This window comes from Stylophora pistillata, chromosome 3 (genome assembly GCF_964205215.1).
Source record: "Stylophora pistillata chromosome 3, jaStyPist1.2, whole genome shotgun sequence".
In the NCBI taxonomy this organism is placed as follows: Eukaryota; Metazoa; Cnidaria; class Anthozoa; order Scleractinia; family Pocilloporidae; genus Stylophora; species Stylophora pistillata.
Genome location: NC_142521.1, coordinates 25,949,965 through 25,962,907, shown reverse-complemented (window position 1 = coordinate 25,962,907; position 12,943 = coordinate 25,949,965). Strand labels below are relative to the sequence as shown.

At 38.0% G+C, this 12,943-nt stretch overlaps 2 protein-coding genes and 1 long non-coding RNA gene across 3 annotated transcripts in view; 1 reads left to right on the top strand and 2 right to left on the bottom strand.

Annotated features, from left to right (window-relative positions):
- LOC148735297 (uncharacterized) overlaps nt 1–1,070 on the bottom strand; it is a 5,101-nt gene extending 4,031 nt beyond the window's left edge. The window contains exons 1-2 of the mRNA XM_088755315.1: nt 976–1,070; nt 221–322 (exon numbers count right to left, since the gene is read on the bottom strand). Coding sequence (XP_088611441.1) covers nt 221–322; nt 976–1,045 — 172 coding nt within the window. The 5' untranslated portion in view covers nt 1,046–1,070. The remainder of the gene's footprint in view (nt 1–220; nt 323–975) is intronic.
- Nucleotides 1,071–4,235: 3,165 nt separating this feature from the next.
- On the top strand, nt 4,236–8,987 carry LOC148735296 (uncharacterized). The gene is made up of 2 exons (XR_015999269.1): nt 4,236–4,370; nt 7,453–8,987. It is a non-coding gene; the product is annotated as an uncharacterized LOC148735296 (long non-coding RNA).
- A 674-nt stretch (nt 8,988–9,661) lies between these two features.
- LOC148735295 (polycystin-2-like) lies at nt 9,662–12,699 on the bottom strand. Its single transcript, XM_088755014.1, has 2 exons — nt 12,651–12,699; nt 9,662–12,574 (listed from the first exon to the last, which is right to left on the bottom strand). The coding sequence occupies exons 1-2, from the start codon at nt 12,682–12,684 to the stop codon at nt 11,019–11,021; spliced, it is 1,590 nt and encodes a 529-aa protein (XP_088611140.1). The 5' UTR covers nt 12,685–12,699; the 3' UTR covers nt 9,662–11,018.
- Nucleotides 12,700–12,943: the final 244 nt, after the last annotated feature.

Below are 12,943 nucleotides of genomic sequence, written 5' to 3'. Positions count from 1 at the left end.
GGAATGATCGGGGTGCGGAAGAAATACACCTAAGATTGAGGTGATCGATCAGACTTGGTTACCGCAGAAATAATGAAAATCACTGATACTCCACACAGTTCTTGTCGACCTGGCTGGTTTATTTGTAATCTATTTCTGCAATTTTTCAATCAGCCAGGAATCAAGGCGTCAAAAACTCTCCGGATCAAAAGATATTGCGTTCATCTCAATTAACACAGACCTGTTAAGGATGGATCCATTGCAGAACACCGTCGTGTTTCCTTTGCAGAATAAGCTGATCTTGGTAACTTAAGAGACATCATATTTTTCGTGGCACAGTAACCTAAAAGCAGAGTTGCAGCGTTAAGAAAAACTCAATAAAGTATTACACCTCCAACAAACGACTCTTATTTAGTTTCTTCGAGAAAGCTTAGTGTTCTTTCTTTCTAACTATCGTCTGCCTGAGCAATCGCTTATTCGTATTCCGGCTACGTAGCGACTGCAGATCTTTTACTTTCTAAGAGTGGAGGGAAGATCGTGGAAAAGGAGAAAGACATTTAAGTACAATTAATATGATCGAGAGCAACTGATCGAGACTCTACATAATGAAACGCAGATTAAAAAATAATATGTATGCCTCTAGTTAGCGAGCGTTTGTTTGGCAGAGGAAAGGTACTTTAACATTATGATAATCCAGCTAAAAAATCTGGAGAGAAGAGACAGTGGTCTAACTGACAATATCATTGTGAGGAGATTAAATTCTGATTAAAAAAAACTAGACCAAGAGCAGCTGCTTGGGGCTGATTCTACGCAATTCAACTTATTCAAAGTAAAGAAATGTAAAGATGAAGAAGTGAGCACCGAGATCCGAAGCCACGACGAAATTAGCGTGGTAGTCCGTTATTTCCCATCATTGTTTCCCATTATTTCACTTACAAATCCTTTCTTCCTTTATTCATAGGTAAAACTTGTCTCAAAATGTAAGTAATAACTCACATTGGTCACAATCGTCCTCATCTGATCCATCAGAGCAGTCATTATCATAACCATCACATCGATTATCCATCGACACAATTTCATCTCCACTTTGGAATAAGAAATAAGAAAAGGTCGTCGTACAACGAGGTGATGTTTCCTGTGTCTATGAAAGAAGGAAAAAAACCAGCAGACGTTCAGACTATACTATTTGGGGGCTCAGTACAAGTGGTTTTACCCTCAAAAAACGATAATTATAGCAGCTCCATGCAAAATATGTTTCCTCTATGTCATAAAAAATCAAGGTGTTACGTTCTCATTACATCTTCAGATACATCTTTCTGACCTGACTTTGAAGTGTGCACACTTCAGAGATGAAAATCCTTTTTACACTGTCTAGTAAGCCGTGACGACAACTCACTACGGACGGCAGTTTACAGGAAACCGACACACACCGACTCGGAATGGGGAATGGTGATACATGTACATGAAACTCAGTACAATACAACGAATTGGTCTTACCCCATTCTACTGCCACGCGTGTCAGATATTGCTTGTTTAGAAAGAAGACCTTGACCAGCTTGATGTAGAAATTTATTCCTTCAACCAACATCCATGTAAATATTGCAGTGTAAAGGAAGTGCTCGACCACTGCCAGGGTTATGCAAAGAGCTTTAAAAATTCAATATGTTTGATTACTTCCTCGTACGACAACAGATTCCTTTAAAATGGTAAGTATGAAAATGTCGTTGATGATCATGATACATCCTGTCGGTTACGTTGAAATATCAACTGGAGAAATATTTTGTTACTTTAGGTTATGCGAGGCGTATCCCATTTCTACCGACCGAAATTGCACAAGGAGTCTAGAAAATGATTAAAACAAATTTGGGAAAGAATGGGAAAACATCCAAAATTTCCAAAGATGTTGGGAAGACGCGATTTATCGGGAACGCTTTAAGAGCGAATGTTACCAATGGTGAAGCATTTGGTGACAACAGCCAAAAAACCAATTTCGCCCATATTTCAAAGTGAAGTAGGTCTCAATGGGAAATAAACCACTGCATACTTCGTTTGGCTAAATATCTATACATTTTCGAGAAAATCGATAAGAGGTGAGATGATTGTTTACTCCTGTTTCGTATATTTAAAACAAGACCTAGGTTCCTGAAGCCACGTGTTTCACAGTACAAAGCGGTTTTGTTTTTGCGAAGTTGTCGATTTCAGTAGATCTCATTTTGAATTAATTAGCGTTGTTCCACCCACGAGAAACACGTTTCTGAACTAACAAAATTCCGCCTACATTTGGTTCGAGGTTCGGTTAAAGACTAACATTCAAGCAAAGATCTCTTACGTGAAGTACTTACAGCCTCTTTTTCAACGAAATGGGAATAGAGAAACCTCAAATCAAGAACCCCGAGATACGCTTTGTGAAGAGTCATTATTAGGAGGCGTTGACTATCCTTCCAAGTAATATCGCTATTGTGAGGGAGGTGCAACAATTTCAGGACTGAAATCCTCAGAAACATGGAGAGTAAGAGCATATTATGTTAAATAAGCAGTAGATTGAACGTAAAATGCGAAAAAATAGAGTTTTCGCGACTATGTGTGGATTTTCGACTAATGGACGACACCGTCGAATCGGCGCATTTATCCAACTTTAAAATTCCGAAACCCAGATTTTCGGTGTTTGTATAGCACATAGTTAAATCACGAGCTGCTTTTGATCTATTTTTAATCTAGTTGGAAGTAGGTCGGATAAATTCAATGAGATTGTATAAATAAATGGTCATGAATTGCTCAAATTGCAATTAACATATGTTTTGATGTTGTTTTCCAAGATTTGGTACTTTTTATCAATTCAGGTTTTTTCATTTTGTGACGCGACGCTCCGAGTTGCGTCTCAAATTTTGAGCCTCAAAAGCGGCATTTTGGCGGAATTCAGTTGTTATCGATTTTCTCTAAACTAAATCGATATTCAGCCAAACGAGGTATGCAGTGATTTGTTTCACTCTTAAGCTAACCTAACTTGAGAATGTGAGCCGAATCGATTTTTTGGCTTTTGCACCACATTTTGAAAATGTTCAATTTTCGGGTACATTTGCTTTTAAGTGCCTACAAACGGGCATTACCATAAAACAAGCCGGTGAAGGTTAGTAGGGACATTTATGTGTACAAAAAGGGTCTTGCTAACTTAAAGGATATCTCTCTCTAGTTTTGAAGAATGTTACATCTACAACACCTAAGAGGTTACCAAGGCTCATCGATAGAAGAAGATTTTTATGCACAAACACCATTTCACTCTCTCATCTATCACATAAAGTATGAATCAGCAAAACAAAGTTGAAGCGATCATAACTGCAACTCACACGTGCAGGTGCTAAAATTATCACATCAATATTACTAAAAATACGTATATCCACGAACTCGGTCATCGCATGTCATGTACTATTTTTTTCCATTCGTAGTTGGTTACAGCTGTTCGTATATTGTTTTATGCCGACTCCCATTTAAGCCAGCTTACAGCTGGACTTTGCCAGTCTGGTTAAATATTACTAGTAGATAAATTCATAGTTAAAGTTTTTTTTATCATGAAAGGCCGTTTCCATAAGAGGGTTACCTGGGTGAGAAAACATGCATGATATAAAAGATATGAGTTTAGGAACAAAAGAACTAACAAGAGAATAGAATCAAAGGGCCCAAATTGAGGGCGCAGTTAATTTATATCAGGAAAGTTTGTGCTGAGTGTACACTGGTTTGAGGGGGGGGGGGGGGGCTGGATGTATTTTAAAGAGCTACGCTAAACCAGTGTGCTTTGTGCGCCGTCTTTGTTATCATCCGCTAACACAATAGTGTTTTTCAAACCCATGGAGCGGCAGTAACCAAACATTAGCTTTTTCTAAAATATTTGTGGCAAAAATAGAAAGAGGTTTCATCGAGCTAAACACAGCAAAACCACTAGTTTAGAAGAGGTGTACTAACGACGTTTTCTGTCCGTGGAACAGAGAAAAGAAGACGAAATAGAAGAATTTGTAAGACGGTCGAACAGCTAACGCGGCTGAAATATCAGACTCAGGAAATATATTCTGTGACACAAAAAGTGCACAAAGGCGAGAGAGTTAATTGCTAATCGACTCTTGACATTCAAACCTATTTCAAACAAGACGGATACCTTCCAATAGACTCGAAACAATCGCAAGCATCAAAGGTCGTGAACAAGTGTTAGCCAATGAAATAACAGGATACCACCTCGTCCTATTTATGCGAAATACAACAGGTGTTTTCGGTCCTTTTCACACATAAGCTTTCCGCCTTATCCTGGTAATCTCACGTATTGGCCCACACGGGCAAATGCGCCAACTAGCATTTATAATTAATTACTAACCTCACGCACGGGAAAGATGACAGAATCTCTGGTAAGTAAGCTTGTAGTTGACGTGATTTTGCACTTTCTATCCACATTTATTCTTGATGCACACCTCGCAGATACAACTGTGTTTGGGAGGAAGTTTATACTATATAGAATGATAAATTTGTAAATATTATTACCGAAATGTGAAATATGTTATGAAACTCACACGAATGTAACCACTTTTTCTATTTCAAAGCAAAATCAAGGACAGTCGCTACAGACACCGTAATTGAATATGTCGACGAGCTTTGCAAAAATTAATAAAGGCTGATAGTTTCGAAAGAAACTGTTTGGGGCTGCGTCGGTGGGAGTAACGAAATAATTTGGATATATCAACAAAGTTGAAGTGGTAAATTGGCCACGGTAACGATCACAAAAGCTGATGTTTCGAGCGTTAGCCCTTCGTCGGAGCGAAGGACGAAGGGCTAACGCTCGAAACGTCAGCTTTTGTAATCGTTACGGTGGCCAATTTACCACTTCAACTTTGTTGATATATCCAAATTATTTGCAAAAATTAAATCACATCAAGAAACTTATTTTTACTTTGAGCGAAACAGCTAAAATATTGATGTAGATGAAATCTGGTTCAACTAATAAGGTTACGATTTCGTAACTCCTCCTTCCTCGTCAGGGACCTTAAGAAACCACGACGGTGCCGCCAAGGAAGACTTCGATTAAAAAATGAATTTCTACTCTTAGTTAGAATTTCAAAAATGGCTGCAGCAGCTTACTGTCTCATACAGCGCCACAGCTCAACTTCAGCATGATGTGTAAAGTAGCCGTTGAGTTCCAAACGGAAATTAAAATAATTTGCCGTCGCGGTTTCGGTTCGCAGACTACGCAAATTTTGGCGATTTCACGTTGTTGTTTTGCATAAGACGGCAAAGAAATGTACAAAGTTTCAAATCGCACGTACTGAGCTATTGTTCTGCCAATTAGATCTCTTGCTTTTCCCCGTCCACGTTGCCGTCGCCGTCGTGGTTTCTTAAGCTCCCTATTGGGACCTTAAGAATCCGAAATATCTTGCCAAAAACCGGGAAAGTTTTACAAGTTTAAAATACTTCTATGAGACGCAATCGAACGACCAAAAGTTGGGTAGTCTGGCTTTTAGAAAATCAAGTTTTGAAATATAAAAATTAGCGTTTGTCTTTGTCGGCGAGAGAAGAAAAACATCGTTGAAATATCCTTACGGGCAAGCAGTAGGTGTTAGCTGGAACGAGGGAAAAATATTTGCGATTTTGATTGTAATGTTGAGATCACAGCGATCGGAATTTTTCGATTGAACAACAGGAACCCACAAAGAGGTTGTCAGTCGGAGTTTTTAATTTTTTCTATGACATTCTTTGAGATTAACCAAAACTAATTTAAATTTGACAGTGAGTTTCATTCATACACGCTTGTAACTGTCTAGGTTACATATTAGTGACGTTTCCGTCCGATGATATTTCAGAACCTCGTGCGTCTTTGCTAGTAGTCTGTGTGCATGGTCTGTGTTTTTGCGTTTGCGAAGTTTATCGCGTTTATTGCGAAGTCTTTGGATTCTGCGTTTATAACTACTCAGGCGTACAGAGAGGACAATCGGTAAGCACGTATTTTTACCGCTTTCTTAGTTTCCTTTCGTCGGCTTATTTCTAGTTAACTTGTTTTGCCGTTTACTGTGTTCGTGTTTTTATCACATCCAATTGTTGTTCAGCTTTGTCCTTCCGCGTCGCTCATACTATATATTTTACTTGAAAACTTTTGCGAGTTGTTTTCAAGTAACGGACAACTGAGTTCCAAGGCGACCGGGTTAAGCTATAGACACGCCACACGCGAACTTTTTTAAGCGCAAGGAAACTGTTTACAACAAGAAATCCCGGCGTGATCTATCTGCCGTTACTTGTCTCTTTAATGAATGAAACCTGCTCCTGTGTAAGGCAATCTTTCGAACGAAGATGGTAATAAATGTTATGTGTGCTGTCTGATGTCTCTACATCTTTATTCTGTGACATATTTTTGAAGCTTTCTAAGCGTTCAAGCGTATTTGTGATATTTGCGTGTGAGCCAAGAAAAGTTGACAAAAATGTATTATCTATCATCATTCATTGAAATGTGCCTGTCTTCCTTTGAAGCCAAGAATCTTTTAATATTTTATGCTCTGAGCACACCACACTGTCTTAAGTAATAAAAGAATACAGTTTCTGGAACAGAAATCCTTTTCATAGAGAAAATTAATTTCTATGCAAAATTAGCAATTTTGCTTTGTGATGAAAAAAGTTTGAAGTTTTGCTCGCAAAATAGCCTTCAATTTGTTCTTAACCAAAAACTTTTGATACCTGCCCACGAATCCTTGCTCGCAGCTTAATGATTGTGAATAGCACGGTCCAGGATTTTTTAAAGAGATCGCGTCGTCTGTAAGGCTTCCTAGTTGTCAGACTGCTGGCTAGTTTAAAGAGATGAAATACTTCACGACTATTAGGACGCATTCTCATGGGAAACTAATGAATGCTAGATTTTAAGATATCGAGGAGGAAATCAGTCGGCACAAAGAGACATTTGTTACTACAGAAGGACGTTTTCACTGCAAATTCTCGTTCAAGAGATATCATGGACATTCTTTATCGAAGTCGTCTTTATAATTAAACTTATCTCCACTCTGTTCGCCGCTATATTTCTTTCACTCAGAATAGATCGAAATTATCTGTCGGGCCGAAAAAGTTCTGATTTTATATCAGAGAGCTTTGATGAATTGTAACTGACAAGAACCTCTCAAAAATATGAAACTTTCAAGAAAAACTTTCGACTGAGTTTCGGAAGCCATACAGGACTGCTTCTTTGCTTCCCGTTGCGTTTTGATTGATCTAGAAAACTCGCACTACCCTACCCCATGAAACGAAAAAAATAAACCAACCATGACTTGTTTACTTGCCTTTTCCTGCACTTCTAACGGTTCGCTTGGCTGAGGTGATTACTTTGACTTTAGCTTATTCGACGCTTAATTGAAGACTGCTCTAAGTTGGAACTTGAATTACACTTGTCGAGCGCTGTTTCTTCACAAAAATCAAGTGGCACCAATTTTTACGTTTTATTTATACCTTATGTTTCAGATTTGCTGAACCTCAATGGGGTAATTACACCAAAGCCCCTCTTTGCCTGTCTGGGAACGAGCCTTGAAATCTTCCGAAATCATTGAATCTGGGAAGACTGCAGATTTTGGAGAGCATTATTTATGAACAATCCACCTTCACTAAACTTCACCAAACCAGCCGTTCCACACGCTGACTGAAATCAAGATCCTTGTAAGATATACCAAAATATCTCCTGATAAAGCCAACCCTAGGATTAACTGATCACATCATGACGTAAAGATAAAACAGACATCCGAGAAGGCAGTGCATGGAAATGACCCAAGAGTTGCCGTAATTTCAGTAGTAATGGAACGAATAGTTTAATCAAAAGTTATATACTTACACAGTATAACTGCCCAAGAAGCAATTTCACCAATAACCCACTACTAAGGAAGTCGTGATTCTGATTAACATTCTGATTTTTGCATGAGGCAATTTGTAACATCAACGGGTCTTTAGATAATTTCTCTGATATCATTTTTCCTAAGTGAAATCACGACCTTATTCAAGTAGATGAGTCATTGTTACTACTACCCTTTTTAGTTTACACGTACTGTTGTATCAAATCAGATAGTATTCAGCAACAATTCAGTTCACTCTTTTCCATGCCTGCGACTAATTCATAGCACTCTCTTCAGCTTATTACCAATTCACACGTTTCAAACGCAATGATTTTAACAGATCAAACCGATCCGCAAAATGTAATATTATGATTTCAGTCATTAGCTAACCATTGTTTTAATTGGACTAATCAGACTAACTCACATACTTATTGACTCACTCTTAAATTTACAAACTAACTAATTGACTAACTGCACAACTAACATACTAATATATACTAATACATACTAATGTACTAACGACTAATAATACAACGAAGCAGCATCTTTCTCTGTTTTCCTATATATTATTCTAGGTAAATCTAACCGGCTTGCTAACTTTCTTACTTAACTAACTCACTGGCTCACTAAGATCAGCAGTATAACTTTATCTAACATACTAATAGCTTGAACAGTGCCTGGGAAATATATTTTGTTATGTGCGTGTCCCTTCTTTATCAGTTATTCTCTTATTAACAATTTACCAATTGACAAAATAACCAACTAATTTAGGTTTTAACTAATTAACTTACAAATTTACTAACTTATTATCCAACCAACTAATCAACTTACCAACTAACTAACAGGATAACCAACTAACTGATTTACTAACTGACTGAGTAATAACCCAACTGACTAACAAACTAACTAACCAATTAACTGCCAAGCTAATTAACGGGCCAACTACTAGGCTGAGCAACTAACCTACTGACCAACTGACTATTTAACTACTCGACTTACTAATTTGTTATATTATTGTGATAAAGACACCCGCCAATATCTTTGAACGTAACATAACGAACTAAGTTAACCCTCTCGCCCTTTTTCTCCATGAGTATGATTCGTTACCTGTCTCACCTATTACGATGGTTAGTCAATGTAATCAGTCTAAAAATAAACATTACAACAAGGTAACTATCTGACCATAACTAACTGACATTAACCTGCTCACAAACTTATTTCTAATATACTGAAAGGCATTGCCGATATTCCCAATCTAATTTCCACTCTAACTCGCTCTATACTAGTCTCTTTAGATAACTCCGCTTTCTACTAACTCTCTATCCTCCACTAATTTCTCTCCTAAATCATTTCTTTGTCTAACCCAACTTTGCTAATATCTAGTTCTCTCCTCGATAAAATTTTCTTTCCTTCTCTACCACAAATTTCTCTCTGATCAATACTTTTTGAAAGTAGTTTCCAATGACATTAATCTCAGAGATCTAACCAAGGGCAAACTTCTTTATTACTGTTCCTTATGGACGACTAAGATCCACAACAATTTCTGATGTCTCTATTAAAGCCTTAATTGAACCAAAGTGTTCGTTGATCAAGTATCATTAAATCGGTGGATTTCAGAAACTTCTATCATAGTTTATTCAACTCTGAAGTGGAAAGTTAGAAGCTCAGAGTCCTTTTTTTCAATTTTTTTTTTGGTACGGTGTACTTTCAGAAAATTGAAATAAAAATTGTGAATTCTACTTTGAGAAAAGGTCAAAATAAATCCCTAAGACGCAGCGTTTTTACTCTTAATAGACTTGTTACCCTATAATCAAACCTAGTATAAAGGTTTATTAAATGGTTCGCTGTATTCTATATATGATTTATTTATCTCTTTATTGCCCTGATTTACAAACAGTATACTGCTGTCAAATACTTAATTACAGTCAAATGATTAATCAACGAATTTCTTCCTCAGAACTTTAGAACGACTGTAGCGGCACTTTATTCTGAAAATCAAGCAACAAAAACAGCAAATCGTGCTTGATTGCCTTGAATATCAAGTTTAAAAATTAGAACGAGGAGAAAGACATTCCCAAGGAGAAAAAACTATTTACAATCGTCAAGGTTTACTGTTTGTTTTGGGTTCAAAATACTACCAAACCTTACCAAACCTTACCAAACCTTACCAAATTGACATACAACAAATTACTGGGCTTAAACGTTAGATAACTTCCATACAAACCGCAGATTGGACTTAAATATATCACTAATCAGGACTTCTCGTCAACCTTTCAACAAATTGGTAATGATAAGGCAAAGTTGCGCTCCATCTCCGCAAAGAAATACCAAATACTGCCAAATAACGATTGAAAATCAGAATTGTTTTCTTCGCTGATCCAAGATAACACAGAAACATATTTACAGTTTCAATTTGGTGGACTAACCTATCGTAAATATTCTTACCTACTAATTAATGTTAACTTGGAAAAATCATGCCTCATTCGGCAACTTTTAAATAATATGAGTTACACCCATCCTACGCCACGCTTTCTGGGAAATCTGGATCCATTAATTTTCCATTTCTGTCATGGATCCTTATTCTTCGTGTTTTCTTGAGTTCAGCTATAGTTTGTTGCTAAATCCATCCCAGATTTGAAGTTTTGAAACTTATCAAAATTCCCAGACCCAGTAATACATGAGCCATGATCTTACTGTGATGTGATTTACTCACAACATCCTAGAAATATAATACAGAAAGTAAGCAATGGAATTCCTTTCTTCGATCTCATCTCACTAAACTTTCATCAGAGCAGGTAATCTTTACTTCTCGGCTAAATGATGTTTCTCAGTTTAGAGGTGGAGTCTGCTCCAGAGTACTCAGGAAAAATTATTAAGTATTTATAAAAATTGAAGAGGGGAATCCCCAAAGCTTAAATTTTTCCCACACTGCTTGTGTTATCCAAGCTTACTCTATTCAGTAATTTCCCGCGTATTTACAGGCAGATTGTCTATCTAAAGTAGCTTACGGGTTAATGGAATATCAAAGCCAATTACGCTTTTATATAGTCCATATCAGAATAGTGCCAAATAAAATGTTCGCAGTGCTTCATCTCAACCATGTAAACGCATTTGAAAAAGCTCACGCAACAGGCGACATGAACGAAAAATGACGCAATAAATCGCTAAGACAAAACGATTTCGCAGTATCTAAAAATTGTTTCCTCAGAGTTCTCCGTGATGAGGAAAGAGATAACGGTGCTGCGTAAACGGTATTGTAACGCTGTTTCCAAAATGTACCCTCCTTTTTTCCTTTTGATTGACTGTCGATGACTCTCTAGTATCGATTTCATCAGCAATGGCATTTTCGATACGTCTGCAAACCTTATCTACCTTTAAGCGCACTATGGGCAGCTGAAGGGTATTAATGGTCTTGAGCTGCTCACTGATTTCATCAACGAAAGCCTTGCTTTTGAGACACTTGCTAATTTTATCAAATAATATCGCACGACTCCCTCTTTCGGTTGTCTCTCCTTCTCTGATTATTTCTGCTTTCCTCCCGTTATCTTTATTCTCTAATAAAACGTTAGTTCCATCAGCCTTTCCAACAGTTATGTTCACAGGCTGCCCATCAGTCACTAACTGTTCAGGTTCCTTATCCATCTCCGCAGTCTTAGCTTCAGCGAGGGCCTCGTTTAAGGTGGAAACAAAAAAGTTCATTAAAACTATGGTAATGCTAAAAAGAAGCGAAACTACAAAAACGTGTCCGAAAATTGGGACGCCTTCAGCCAGTTCCTTAATGGGCCGAGCCTTGACTTTGCCAAGAGTTATCTCTAGCTGGAAAGCGAAGGCCCGCCAAAAGCTCGAGTACCTGCCAATGGATGGACCGAAAACTAAAACTCCCATGTGTAAAAATGCAAGAAATATGATCGATAAGACTAGACAGAACGAGGGAAGGTCGTGCATCCAGATCCGAAGAGCACATGAGAACAACCGCGTGTAGAAATTAAAATAGGTAAGTTGTAGTAGCTTCAACGTTGTCAGGAAAGTGAGAATGGCGATGAGACTGTTTTCAACTTCTGCGCATAGGAGAGGTGTTTCAAAGTTTGTGCGTGCAAATATGTTTTCATTCAGCCTAAGCACACTCATAGTCATGAGATAAGACTTCATGAAGCTTGATACAACGAGTAGAATGGATATCGCGAAATGACCAAGATCAAGCAAGCACCAAAAAGAGCAAAAGTATCGCCACCTCCTTCTAACTATCTGAGCTATTGTTTCACCGATCATGAAGAGAACCATGGCTGTAAAGAACACGAAGCACATCCCTTGAAAAATCTGTAGGACGGATTCTGTGTTGTATAACGAGATGGTATCGATGCTTCTTTTAACCGTTGCCTGGCCTGTCGGGAGAAATTCGACAAAGAAAGACGAGACAGCCAAAATGTTGGTCCTCGAATTTAAAAGCGAAAACTCTAAGACGATGGCTCTTGTTTGACGAACGACCCAACTTTCTGATTGCAGTAGATTTGTTATCGCACGGGCAGTTTCTTCTTCATAGCCCAGCTCTGCTAAATACCCACCGCCACCATACCAAGCATGGCGGCCCCATTTTGAAGAAGATCCAAGTTCCTTTCCTGTTTTGTACATCCATGGAATTGGACACTGATTAAACTGGAGCGGCGAAGTTCCGGCCTTGTTAGGATAAAAAGGTTCTCTGTATTCATTTTTGCGAGAGTAGGACTCCAAGCAGGTGTGTTGCCACCAGTTTGGGCATGGAACTAAGAAGAAAAGTAGAACTCAGCGTTACTATTTGTCCATGTACTCAGTAATGACAAAAAGTCTAAGTAGGTATACCTTTTTTCACTCTCAGCTGACGTATTCTCACCATTCCAATCACCGTCGATGCCAGTTCACTACTTTCTTGACTTTTTGAGTAAAGATATGTGATCAACGACTCATTTATCCAGTTCCAGAATGAAGTTTCATCTTTCACCTACAAAAATGAGTACAGAAGAATGATGCAGACGAGTTCTCAAACTCAAAACAGAAGATATCATTTTCTCATGCGTAATAATTACTTTAGGTTCATGTACATGCAATGATACCGGAAGTCTTTGTTGGTTATCGTTTCATAGGAGGGGAGTGCA